Raw genomic sequence first — 14,324 nt, 5'->3', positions numbered from 1 at the left:
GCCCGGGGCGTACTGCTGCCGCACAGGGTGTCCCTGCAGAACTTGGACACAGGTTCTTGAACAGGGCCCACTTTTCGATGTTGGCTTTGCTGACTGCCCCCTCTGTGCATGTGTGTGTGGGGTGTGCTTACTGTAATTTTGAGGCTGCATATACTTTGTTGCGACAGTGAGAATGTGGTAGCAACCTGGTATTCTTTCTGCTAAGAAGAGCACAGTGCAGGGGTCCCTTCCCCTGTTCTGCCCTGGAGACTATGTGTAGCTGGTGATGGAACATGAATATGCAGAATGAATAAACAGATTGCTGATTGAGGAATAAATGAGTGGAAGTAGGCACTTGGCTGGGCATGAAGAGACCAACGTTTGGAAGCACTTTGGGCTCCTTGAAGAAAAGATGGTGGAGAAACTCTTGATTGCCCATTAGCCAAAATGAGGACACCAGAATCACACTCCCGGTGAGGTCTTTATTAATTTAGGACAGTGGTTCTTCACCCTTTTTGGGTCACAGACCTCTTTTGGAATCTGATGACAAGTATGAACTCTCTTTTTAGGAAAATGCACATATTGAACATATACACACATTTTTGCATATGATTTAATTTTTGGGAGTTCAGAGCCCCGCCCTCCCACCAACTCATCCGCGGCCCCTACGTTAAGATCCCATAATTTAGATACATAGAATTTGGCAGTAAAGTGGTAGAATGGAGAAAGGACTGAGGCTAGGAGCTAGGAGACTTGAATTATAGTCCTGTATCTGCTTTTAAGTAGCTCTGTGCATGTAATTTCACTTCTCCAGGTTTCAGTTTTCTCACGTGAAAAATGAGGGAGTAAGCTTAATTCTATCCAAAGATTCATCTGGTGCCAACATTCTGGAGGGAGAAGAGGCTGGCACATTCCACACGAACAGCATTTCTTCCACCAGGGATCCTCTGTGGGTTGCCTCCTTGGTATATATTGCTTTCTTTGTACTTTGAAATGAGAAGCCTTCTTTCCCTATGAGGTAGGCTCCTCTGGACCCTTACGGCGCTAGTTGTACTCTAACTTGGAAATCTGCACAGAGGCCGTAGCACTCTGGTCGCCTCACTTCCTCTCCCTTGCACGGTACCCTCGTAGATCTCAAAGAGGACTTCACACAGATGTCGTGGGCAGAAGGGGGGCAGGTGAGAGGCAGGGCTGGGGAAGACCTCCTGACACTGCCTGTTCAGGTGAACAGCTTCTAGCTCATTCACTCTCCTCTTTGCTTTCTCCTGGACTGGCCTGAAACAGAAACAGTTGTAGCCACCACGGGGAGGAACGCTGCCATGTGCTGGCTGCAGCCATCCTCAGTTCTTCGCCAGAGAACCTGGTGGTACTAATTTAATGTTTTCCTCCATGTTGCCGCTTTACCGTGCTTTTAAAAAGTGGGAACTTTGTCTTCAAATACCTGGTGCTTTTTGTGTAGCCTGGACTTAAAAGCAAATTACCCAGCAGGAATGTTCAAATACCTTCAATCAAGTCAGGCACAGTAATTAAATAGCAAGTGCCCTTGCCTCCCAACTCTGATCCCCAAGTGCCTATAGCCCATTTTTTTCAAGGATTGCAATCCAACCCCCACATCTGGAGCTTGTGCCCTCTTGACAGTTTGCCCTGCTGAATGGTGATCTGGCTGCATTTTGAGTGCCCTGAAATGACCAGGAGAACTCATTGCATCTTTATATAGCCCTAATTCTGTGCCCAGATCTGAAAAACATACTTCTCCGTAGCTTAACGTCCTGGGCCCTAGTGCTACTGTGTGGGACAGAGGAATTACAATGTCTTGAATTTCTTCTCTACACCAGCCCTTGCCATGAGTGCTTTCTGAACATCATCTCCCTTGATCCTCCCAGTATATCCACAGCATCCTGCAGATGTATACTCTCCAAGGGCAGGTATATTTCATCTCATTGGCTCACTGCTCTGTCCCCAGTCTGTAGAACAGTATCTGGGTGATAGTAGGCCCTCAGTAAGTATTCGCCGAATTTAAAGATACTTACTGTTATTATCCCCATTTTACAGATGAGAAAACAGAGATTCACAGAGTTCGGACACTACTACAAGCTGCAGGGCTACTTTAATAGAATCCAAAGGAATAAAGCCATCATGAGGAGGGTACCATTTGTGTCCAAGAGTCTCTGCCTCTGCCCCCCCCCCCCGCCCCACGGCCAACCCTACCCAGGTGGCTGCCCAGCCCACCTGTTCGTGAGACAGACACAGCCAACCACTGCTGGGACTGGGGGGCCGTGGTACCATGGTCCTGGAATGCCACTTAGAACACTTGAGTGGTGGTTAAATAAGTTTAAAACAATTGGGTTATCATGGGCCTCATTTACAGCAGTATGTTGCCTGAATAACCATTGCAATGGAGGATGGCATCTGATTATCTCCCTTCTGAGTGAAAACTGAGGAGGTAAAAATAGTAGGAAAGATGGGAGCAAAACAAGCAAATGCAAACAAACACTGCAAACCAAACCAAAGCAGAACAAAACCCCAGAACTTCAAACCAAACCCAGACAAAACTTATGCACTGCAACGATGAAGAGGGAGCTTCATGAGGGTTTGTCTTATTTTTTTTTCCTGTGGAAAAAAATGTACTCCTTTTAGCCTGAGGAGCCCGCATGCTTCGTGTTGGACCGTTGGTATAGGGCTCAACAACAGTGCCCTATTTCAAGTATCATTTTCTGGCTTGCAAACCCCGAGTGTCTTATGAATTTACATTTTCTGCTGAGTTCTCTTCAATGAAAGAATTGCCACCCTGACCCTGACTTTTCTTTTTTTCCTTACAACTGGCCAAGAACGCCCAAGTATCACAGTTTTTTAGTTGACCAGGAGACATATTTTTGATGAATGGAATATTTTTCTTTGGTAAACAAACACCAACTGAAAACCAACCAAAAAAGTTTCTTTGGTAAAGTGAAAATTAACGTCTTGGTTGGAATTAATTGAAAAATAAAACTTGTGCAAGTGTTTTCCAGGATTCTTCCCTCCCTCTTTATAGCAATTGCAAAAGTAAAACTTCACCAAGTAAAGACTTAAATTTTATGGGGATGTGATTCTGAGTTGCTTCTAAAGTGGCTTCTCCATGGTGGGGCTAAACCAATGCTGTCAGAGCAATAATCATTAACAAATAAATAATGATGTAACAATAAATAATAAATCTTGACATGCAGAGTCCCCTAGTAAAAAAAAAATCATTCCACAGTCAGAATTCCATAAGCCTTGATTTCAAGTGCTGAAAAGGGAAGTTGACAAGGTTGAAAATGCCCTTCATTTAAAAATACAATATTCCAAGGTATACAGAGACTCAATCAAGTTGGAAAACTACCATCTGTCATAAAACAAAGTCCCACAGCAAGTCATTCTGGTTGACCAAATTGAATGATGAAATTCTCAACAAAATCTGTTTAATTGGCGTGTGTGTTTTATCAGTTTTGTGGAGTAGCTTTAACCCGAGGTACTCCACGTGGCCGACACTAAATCAATGGCTGATTTAGAACACACTGTTCAGAAAATGATTTAGCAACATATGATTCAAGAATAAAACCAATCCCCTCTTCATCTGTGTTTTATAAATAATAGCCTAGTTGCAGGCCCCTTGGAGAGAGAATTGATCGCAGATCTATTATGCGAACTTGCCCTTTTTCGAGGACTTATACTTGTCCTCAGATTAAAGCTCATTATCTTCTAGTTGAGTGCATAACACGTTGGTATGATCACTTAGTGTGTCTGCAGGAGAGACTGCACAAGTGCGTAACGCACTAGCTACGACCCCCTGCATGTGTATTTTGAACTCTGTGAACAACAGTACATGAAATAGAAAGCACAGGTTTGCACTTGGTGCAGTTACATCTGAATCATTTGGGCATTTTTGCTGTTTGGAAAGACAATGGCAAAGCTAAATCCCAAACATTACCCAGACATTACAAAAAAAAAAAAAAAGTCTGCCTTGTGGCCAGTAAAGTCCTATGTTCTTTCCTTGGAAATGTACCTTGAAGGGAGTAATAGCCCTCTTAAGGGAAAATCTAAAAGTGGCCTGCCCTGTCTTAGGCATGCTAAAATGATGGAAACCCTCTAGTGGTGTGACCCTGGCTGAGTCGCTTTTTCCTCCTAGGTCTTGGTTTCCTCCTCTGTGGAGGATGGGGAAGTTGCACGGTACATCCGCTAAGGTCCAGAGAGCAAAGGTGCTTTTGGGAAATGCTTACCACTATAGATGTCTAAATAAGCTACGTCTCTAAAAGGGAAAAATACTGTAGACGTTTGCCTCAAATGTGACCAGGAGTTAGCTTCATTTTTATAGACATAAAGAAATGCAGGGGTCTGGGACAGCATACACAGCCTCTTCCAATCAAGCTGTTTCTTTTTAGAGCCTGTGGATATGGCAATCAACAGTATAAACAGTATAAACTAGGCTCATTAATGTACAGAAGGGCCGTGCAATGCATTAGAGGGGCACCAGCAAAGGTATGTGTGTGCGGGGGCAGGGGGAGGGAACCAGGGAGATGAAAGTGCAGCCGGCTTAGCAGGAACGTTTGACTGTCACCAGTGATACGCTAGTATCGGTGATTACATCTTCCGGTCATTTCCATCTGTCTCCCCTTCAGTCCTTCATCTCCCTGCCTGCACTTCTGAAAATTTTCTTCGTTTCGGGATTACACTCACCAAAGAACTTTCTTTTCTCCTCTGTGTCTTTGAGCAGCCGTGTCTCATCGTGAAGGCAGACCGGCTCTACTAGTTGAAAGCTATGGCAAACAACCATGTCAGTGTTCATTTCTCCTTCCTCAGCTGTGCGTAGGCAGATGTTGTTTCTGGGCATCCACGCAAAAACTGCATGTAGGGTCAAACTGCAAACAGCTGTACCAGCTGGCCATATTGTTTTGTTAAAATGGAGACGCTGTCTCTGGGTTCAAGTAGACTCCTGCTTCTCCATCATGCCAGGTATTTGGGTTTGGCTCTGTCGTTTTGGGTACTCAGAGCTTCCTGCCAAGAGCTGTAACTAATAAAGCAGATCCATTTGGTGACAAGCAACAAGATATTCCAAAATAGAATCGCCCCAACTCCGCGATGCTGGAGCTGTCATTGGTTTAAAGGTGTATTAACCAAATCATACAAACGTTGAAAGTATACTGATGGGGGGATATGATCAATTCATTCTACAAAACAAAACTGCCTCACCTGGGTGAATTTAGACATCACTCAATTTCACTCCGTGGGTGATGGCCACTCTACTGTGTGTCACTTCCAAGGTTCTGGCTTGTTTCTGCTGGCCAGAACTTTTGAAAGCATCTCTTTGTGGTGCTGCGGAGCTAGATGAGACAGCTAAGACCTCAAACCACAGACCCTGCCTGGAGCTACTGCTCTGCAGAAGTTCTGGAAGCTTTATTGTGTGAACAATGCTTAAAGCTATTTCTGCCTTGGCAGCTGACCTTTCAATCAGTAGGTTTTTGTCACAATACCAGCAACATCTGCAGTGTGAATAAAATAGGATTCTGCTTGCTAATAAGCTTTCTTCTATTTGATTTTAGTTTAAGACTGTCTCCGCGTGTGTGTGTGTGTGTGTGTGTGTGTGTGTGTGTGTGTGTACATTCTTTCTGGTAACAGTCCTTTTGTTTTAAAGACTGAAAATGTGCAATGCCCATTTCCCCCCTTGTCCTTTACTTTGGCAATGTCTGTTTCTTATACTTAAAAAAGAAAGAACAACTTTGAATTTGTTTCAGTAACATAATCTCTTTGCTCTCGATAAGACCTAGGGTGAAAATATAACAAGCAGAGACTCTATCACACTGTTGTAATTTGGTCAACCACTCGGGTACTGTCAATATCCACCATTTCCACACATTCAATTTCCTCCCGGTTTTCAGGGTTTTTCTTCTCTTTCCTTTTTTTCTTCGAGGGTGGCAGGAAAGTCAGTATCACAGGTAAAATGGCAAAGCAGTGAAAGAAGGTGACAAATGCTATTAAAAACAAGCACCTGAACAGTGTACAGGTCAGATTTGAAGGCACAGCTGCGAGAGGAATCAGACCAACAAGATAGCAGAGGTAACTCTGTAAAATGGCTACCCCATGCACTTCCAGGGCGTTTTTTACCCATTTAGTTCTTGTGAAATCCTTGCCCAGAACGAATGTGGATAACAGTGGAGCACAGTTGTCAATTGTGTAGTTAATTCCATAAATTAAGCATAGCACAGAAATGCAGTCCAGTTCTACTTTCCATAATGTCATGAAACCTATAACTCCAAACTCCACGGACACAACCGTGAGAGTGAGCCAGACGTTAATCAGAGAATCTGCCACCAGGAATGCCGAGAAGAAGAGCAGGAACAAAGCACTGATGCAGGAGTTGTGCAGGGGGGCTCCCAGAGAGGAGGCATATCGATCCATATACACGAAGGACGGGTTGAAGACAATGAACTTCACCTTGGAGGTGACAGAAAGTCTCCTGAGGGTCTCCAGGAGATCGTAGAGTTCTTCTCTGTTAGTTTCCATGGTCTTGGCCACCAAAAACATTCTGGAGGCCACTACATCAACCTCATCATTGTACTTTTTAGAGAAGATGATGTCCTCTTGAAAATGTGAAAATTGGGGAGCTTTCAGGAAGGAATTTCTCAACATGTCTGTGAAATTTTTCTTAGGCAAGCCAGTGGACACATTGAGTTTCCGAAGGTAATTTAAATAGCTCTCAAACCAGGATATCCGCACAAACCCCTTGGTGTATTCTAGCACATCTTCTTGGACGCTAGTGTTCCAGTACTCTATGGACTCATATATGTAAAACCCAATCACTGGACTGTAGTTACTAAAGTACTTTTGCTGGGCAGTAGTGTACTCAATGGTTTGCGTCGCGGTTGCTACGATGTTACTAAGGTCTGACCCTTCACTGACCTGCAGATAGCCCATTAAGGCAAAGGAAATATAAATAAGGTAAAAGAGAACTACAAAAGGCTTGACATAGGTGTTGGTTATCCAGTCACAGTAATAGCGTTTGAGGAAACATACCAATAGGTGACTCTCGTAAGTGTTCGCTTCCTCGCCGTCAGTTGTGTCCTCGCTGAATCTGGCTGTCAGGAGAAACCTGTACCATGCCGGCTTCTCCTGCAATGCCTCGGGCTTTGGGACTTTTCTACAGAAGATACTATGCTGGTAATTGTTTTCTATGTAGCCAGTGAATACCAGGCTGGAACCATAAAACGAGAGTACATAGAGGTAGTTGAAGAAGATTGCAATACAGGAATTGCAGCAGAAAATCCTGGCTGCCTCAATGTTCGTGAAAGGGCTGGCCCCTATGCCAAAGGTGACCAGGTACATGGCAGTGGTGAGAGAAAAGGAGAGCATGGAGTCTGCATAGACTGCTGCAGTTCTCTCTTTAACATGTTGGTCTTCTCTAGTTTTCCTCCAGGAGGATAACATTTCAAAAGTCCCATATAATCCATGACCTGAGGGGACAGAAAAAGACCAAATCAAAAGTTGCAGAGACTGCCACCATCTTTCAAGAGGGGAACCAACTTGGTTATGGGGTCACGGGAAATCTAACCAGCCCTGGTGGTGACAAGTAAATGCCACTAATTTCTCCTGTGGAAGCGAGACCTGTGTTTTGGTGAATCTTAAATGTGAATGGCTAGTGAAAGGGGAGAGACAGGAGCCAAGACCTTCATGCTCCCTTCTGCCTGAAGAATGCTGGGTGGACTTTTGCCCACAGAAAGCCGAGTAGACTTGCACCTGTCTCTTGGGGACTATATACAGTGCTAGTTTAGGGTTGTTGGTGCAGCTTGCAGAGTTTTTGTTTCCCCTTGGTTGGTGCAACACTCCAGAGAGGGCTCTTGGCCACTCATCACTTGGCTTGTCATCCCCACGAGTCTGGCTGGAGGTTAGCACGGAGGAAGGCAGCGAGTGGGCAGAGGTTTCTGAATGTCTCATCACCTCATTTGAGTTTGGCCAGGTGGAGGGCTTTAGGGAGAAAGAGGCACTGTGTTTAATTTGAGCTTTGACGGGAACCTAAACCACAGCCTCCCTTTTCCCCCCAAGCATCAGTTCAGGAAGCAATAAATCTGAGACACACAGGGAAGCACAATAAGTAGGAACGAGTTGGAGTGAGTAGGAAAGACGGAAGATGGAACACGATTCACATGAACTCTGCCTGCAATTGATCAAAATTAAAATTCAGCTTGTAGGTGTAGGGCTTACATTTTGTCTTCGGGGACCTGTTTGACCAATTTTCCTTGTTCATAGATGACATATCAAGTAGGGGGTAACTGTGCTGGCTTCTCTGCACTATGTGGCAATGGCCTCTGAGGGAGAGAGGCTGATCTGTCACCTCTTTCCCTAACTACTTAGTGCCTCTGCCTTGTTGGTTAGTATTCCAGTAACACTGGAGTGGCAGAGGCACGGTAAGTGCTCGTGTTTTGACTCCATTCTACTGCTTGAGGCTTGATCTAGCTTGACTTCTCCCACCTCTCCCATCTGGAGGCGGACACTTGCGCTGATGGCTCTCCCTGGGTTTCTAGGCCACTACAACATCAGAAAGCCCAGCAAAAGTGACCTGTTGTGGCTTTCAGTAACCCCTATCTCGGCACTGGGAACAGCAGATCTAATTTTCTGCTTCTTTGCCTTGGCATATTCAATCCCATTATTGAGGATAATAAAATCTTTACTCGGTGGTGCAGTATTACCCTCATAGTCTTGTTTTTAAAAAGGAATTTAAAATCTCTGGCCAAGTGTAATGCTGAGTAAAGAGAGTCACTGTTATCTTGTGTGCACAATAACTGGGTGAACATCTTCTCTCGTGCTCAGGCCCGTGTTTATATCCTTACTGTGAAGTCTTGCGTGGTCTCAAACCCGAATACCCATTTCATAGTCATGACGTAGGCCTGTTTCCTCCGAAGGATTTGGCATTTATCTTAATTTACTAGGCATCGTTCTACAGCCCCTTTTAGAGGTCAGGTCGAGACTGTCAATTTGATAACTAGCACCGTGGCCCCTATTAAATTGGAGGCACCGAAACTCCCCAGATGTGTGGTAAAACATGCACTCTTTGACTGGCGTCCCGCTAATTATGTTTCAGAAAGCTAACGTCTAGTCTCAGGAGGGAAAACTATTTATTAAGTCTTGTTCCCACACTGTTCTCAGAGAGGACTGACCGACCTTCAATTAAAAGTAAGCCATTCTAGGACAATGAGAGTAAAAAGGATTAATACCTCCGAGGCATCTGTGGCCTGGGGAAACAGTGCTGACCATTTCACCCGGGGCCATGTAGACTGTTTTCATGGGTAAGACACACTTTGGAGTTTCACTGAAAATGGCAAATGACAATTTTTTTGTAGTATTTACTTGCTAGAAACAAGAAAAATGTTTTAAAACAGGGCTATAGTCCTGAGTCATTAAATATGGGAAGAATATAAGGAAGCATAGAGCAAGATTAGAATTAGTCATATAGTAGAATTTAAGTGAAATCTGTTCTGCAGTCCTTTGTTGTTGTTTTTTTTTTAGGTTGATGTGATGTTTTTGGACATTATCTGACCCTAACTCTTGTTGGAAAATACCATAAGATTCCATTTCTTACCATGCTGTTGAGTAATCTTAGAGGCTAACTGAGGAAAGGAATTGGAATGAACTGAGCTATTAGGTGAAGAGAGTGAGGCTCGAGGGTCCAGAATGAAAATAAACTCAAGGAAAGGCAGAAAGAGGCTGTTAGCTTGTCTCCTGAGTTCTGTTGTTGGATTTTAAATGCCTTGTCCTTCTATGGTTTGATCATTTTTATTGAGTCCTGACTCTCTTTGCATAGGTTCTTGGTTTTGGGGGCAGCTCCGGAGAGAATTTTAATTTTATTCTTAGGGGCTTTTGGAAACTATGTCTTTCCTTCATTCCTCTTGTGACAGGGGTGTGCATGCAGACACTCACAGAGGCAAGAAGAAGAGGCCCTGACAAAGAATCTTTTCTACCTGGTCACTCAGAATTTGTTGCTAGTCCTTGTTGGTCTTGCTTCCAAAGCCCCCCACCGTCATTCCTGATAAGGCAGATTCTCGTTTCTCAAGCCACACCTCTCTGGCGAATGCATGTTTTCCCAAATTCCAAATTGGAGTTGTACAGTGTCTTCGAAGAGCTCTCTGGGTTTCAGGGACAAGTGCTGACGCCATAACTGGGCCCCCTTCCTGAAGCGCAGTCAGTCAAGAGAAGGATGGGTGCCCACATGGCTCTAGGCGCTTCCCAGGGAGTGACAGCGTGGAGCGCGCAGCTGGCACTAGACCCGATTCACAGCTGGGTAGTTCTGTTGAAGAGGTCAGTCTGTTACCCTAAAGGAAAGCTGAACTGTGGGGTCTGTTGTTTTCTGGCCTGGACTCCAGGGGAGTCCTATTCCAGGAGCCCTTGATATGGGGAATACATTGCCTGCTTCCCTAACTCCTCAGAATGCCTGCTCTGTCCATAATTATAGCCACATTCCCTTTGGTTTGGGCCTTCAAGGGTGTTCTTAGAAATGCAAACCCCTCTCAGACAGTGGTCTCCTGAAGAAGCTTGCCTTAGGTCTGAGGGGTAGGACAGAAGCTGGAGATGGGGAGGCAGTGAAGAGGAAATTGTAGGTGGGTGGCTTTCACAGAGATCGAATCCTTCAGTTCTTCCTTCACAGCCAGCCCTGGCCATATCTTTTGTCGCTACTTCAGAAACAGGCCAGTGGAATTCAAGGAAAGGCAGGGAAGAAAGATTCTGGTGGGTTCTGTTCCTCTTCACTCTCCTCTCTCAGCATGTGCCTCCCTTCTTTAGCCTCACCATCATCCACCACTCTCCTCACTTTGGGGCTGGGGTCTAGCAAGCAGGACTCTGAGGCCAGATCTTACAGCGGCAGGCAAACAGTGCGTGTGGACTGAAGATGCTTTTCAGAGGTTTGGCTGTCATTTCCCCTATTTTTGAAAGGTGCTTCAAAAGCAAAAATATTGCTGTCTTCTTTGCACTCTAGTTTTTATATTTTCTGTATGAAGTCGGAAGTCTACAAGCCTCTGTGTTCACTCTGACCAAGGGGCCTATGTCATTGGCCCAAAGCATCATTTTGGCAAGGGGCCATTATCCATCTCCGGTGTTCCACGCCTGTTCATGAGCACTCCCGGGTGGCAGGACTCACACAGGGAGCCACCTAAACATGAAGTTCCAAACAGACTCGGCCTTTGGTGACCAGAGGCCCTGTGGTGGTAATAGGAGCCCGGGCATGACATCACCACGGCAGGTCGACAGCCCAAGACCTGGAAGTAAAGACTGTATGATGGTGAGTGCGCCAGGAACCGACCAGTATCCCAGGGCATTCCCTCTCTTACAGGCACGGTATTTAAGGCAGAAGAGTTGCCAAAGGGCACGGGTAAACACCACATACTGATTCTGTCAAATTGTTAAGAAAAAGAAGCTTTTAAAGTATTCACTTTTTCAAAAGCACACGCAAGGTATTTGTTTCTATTTTGGTATATTGCATATCCGTGTAGTTCCATGCCTATCAGTATGTGTCAAGATATACATCCAGGCCCAAGTTCTCATTATTCACGAGTGAAGGCCTTGACGCAACGGGGACTTTTAGCCAAGTCCTGAGATGAGGACAGCCGAGCTCTTCACCAGTGTTCAGATACAGTTTGTACCAGGAGTGCAATTTATATTTTATTAGCAGTAGGCTTTGGAACTGTCATCTAGTAAAATCAAATACTAGAGGATTTAGGCTAATAATTTTTCTTCTTTTCCAAGTGATTTTATATCTTTATGTGCACTTGACTTTTAGGCTTTGGGGCCAATGACGAGAAAAAGCAGTACAAATGATATATATAGCACTAATGGTGGAAAACCCTCACCTGGCTAATCCTGCAGTCTCTTGTGGGGAGTCTCAGGAACTCACAGATTAAATCTCACCTTCACCCGGACTCTTTTCTGGGGCCTGACCAAAGCCTTCAGGGTTGTTTATAATCCACTAACGTAGGAATCCACCAATGAATAGTTGAGAGTTAACCTAACTATCCAGTAGATGTGCTTCTGGAGAGCTGTTCATACAATAAATCCTATTTTTAATGTATTTCATGGTTTTGCTATCGGAGGCAGTCTGGGTGGTTTGTTTATTAATTTTTTGTCAATGAATAATCACAAGCAAATTGATCTATTTTGTACATCTGAATTCTGTAAGGCAGATTTTCTTTAGGCCCAGATTCTCATGCCTTCCCCGGCACACGCACAGCACAGAGGCTGATGCCTTTGGGCATGGCTCACGTCTTCATCCCTCCATACTAGCAGGATTTCCTCATGGGGGTTCCCAGAAACAAGGAATAGCTGAGAAGATGAGGAGGTGAAATGGGATGGCTTGCTAATGGATGATCTTTTAGTTTCAGTGTGAAAACATTTAATATCAGGAGACAATGAAGCCATTTATAGCATGCCTGGGCATTGCCAAATTTCATATGTGGAAATAAAAGTACTGCATTCTTCTAGAAAATCCAGAGTATAATGAATGCATGAGTAAAATCTGCTTAAAACATATTTTATTCTTAGACGAGGTTCACTAAGTAGCTCATGTTTATAAAATGCTTTTCTTTCAGTGACATCCACATAAATTCATGATTTTTGTTTCTTTGAGAAGAAATTTAAAGTGTATGTATGTCTGGGTTAAGTAACATCTATTTTCAGGGAGAAGTTCATTAATTGGGTTACATTTACACTTTGCCAGTTATAAACATTTACTTTCTGTGCTGAATTGTTTGGTTTATCACAGCCTGTTTTGTGTCACAGTTAAGAGTGAGAGTAAAGGAAGATGTACTCTGCTTAAGTTAAGACAGAGGCACACATCAGGGCAAATGCACATATCTCATGCTTTCTACCGGAGTCTCGTCACAGTGTGGCGGGTCTAATCACAGCATTGGATTTTAATCTGCAAAATGCTTTTTGCTTCATTAGAGAGCTGCAAATAAGAGTCCAAGAAAGGAATATGCTAATAGCTCTTTCTTGTTGAAAGAAAGGTATTTAGATACTGTGTGTGTGTGTGTGTGTGTGTGTGTGTGTGTATGTGCATGCACTATATAAAATCAGTGTGTATAAATGGGGCCCACTATATATGCTATGGTAATTGTGTAATATCTTTTCATATAGAAGACATATGTAATATATAAATATACGCATATATGTCATATCCTGTTCAAACGTGTTTTATGTATTTATAAAATGTGTGAATATATACTGTGTAATATATAGGGAAATATATAGTACATTTATATTCAAATATTCAAACAATATGTACTATATGTTATAAACACATGAAATACATATATATACACATGAACTGATTGCATAATATAGTACACAGAATATACCCAATGTGATATATATGTTATGCACCTGGATTATGCGCATGCACACACGCACACACACACACACACGATGTGTATGTGTGTATCAGTAGGCTGATTTGAAATTTATTGTACTGATGAGGAAGAGAAAACATGCTAGTGCTCCTTTACCATCAGTGCAGAAAAGAGGCTAGAATCCCTCTCTTATGTTCTGTCTACATTTTGGGTCTTGGTTGCTGAAGTAGCCTAGGGGAAATGCAGGGTTTCCTCGACAGTGACTGTGAATCTGCTTGGATTGTGAGCTCTGTAGACCCATGTGGTGAGTACTACCTGGCCTCGGTAGTAACTTTCTGAGATGCTGGTTCCAATGCAACAGTAAACTAAGTGTTTTTCTTCATAGTCCATTTTTACCAGTTCAGTGTCCTGATGTTGCCTCCTGCTGCCTGACCTTTGTAGAATCTGCCATTCCCCCATTCCTTAGACTAGGGGTCAGACCTGTCAGAGTGTACCAGCAGGCTTGGGTCAAAGAGGAAGTGTCATCATACTCCTCTGCCTTACTGAACTCTGACAGGATACTGTGCCTCCCTGCACCTGCCCCCTCAGTCCTGTTCTTGTCCTCCTTTATGGTTAAGAAGAGAACAATAAAGCATGTTTTGTTCCGTATCCTCAAACCTATTTCTCCTCACCCACCCCTTACTGTACTACGATTGGTGAGGCATAATAAAAGGGTGAAAACTACCCACAAAACTAGATTACACAATCTCCTTGTAAATTAGTCCCCAAATGACCCATAATACATTATAAAAAGATACTCAGGGAAAAAATCTTCAAAAATATTGTATGGAATTACTCTCTTAATCAGATATAAACAAAACTGGGAAAAATCAAACCATTATAAACCAGGTTTTTTCCCCTAGAAATTTTTCCCCTAGAAACCAGTTAGTGATTTATATCCAAGCAGAGTATTTCCACAGCATTCTACTCCATCATGTAGACTGTCATATTGTTGCAAATAATGGA

General features: G+C 43.6%; 1 protein-coding gene across 1 annotated transcript in view; it reads right to left on the bottom strand.

Annotated features, from left to right (window-relative positions):
• Positions 1-441: 441 nt before the first annotated feature.
• PTCHD1 (patched domain containing 1) overlaps positions 442-14,324 on the bottom strand; it is a 56,489-nt gene continuing 42,606 nt past the window's right edge. Inside the window, exon 5 of the mRNA XM_004000355.4 lies at positions 442-7,442. Coding sequence (XP_004000404.1) covers positions 5,788-7,442 — 1,655 coding nt within the window. The 3' untranslated portion in view covers positions 442-5,787. The remainder of the gene's footprint in view (positions 7,443-14,324) is intronic.

Source organism: Felis catus, chromosome X, assembly GCF_018350175.1.
Source record: "Felis catus isolate Fca126 chromosome X, F.catus_Fca126_mat1.0, whole genome shotgun sequence".
NCBI classification, from domain to species: domain Eukaryota; kingdom Metazoa; phylum Chordata; class Mammalia; order Carnivora; family Felidae; genus Felis; species Felis catus.
The sequence above is the reverse complement of the archived record's forward strand: the minus strand, read 5'-3'. Positions and strand labels throughout refer to the sequence as shown.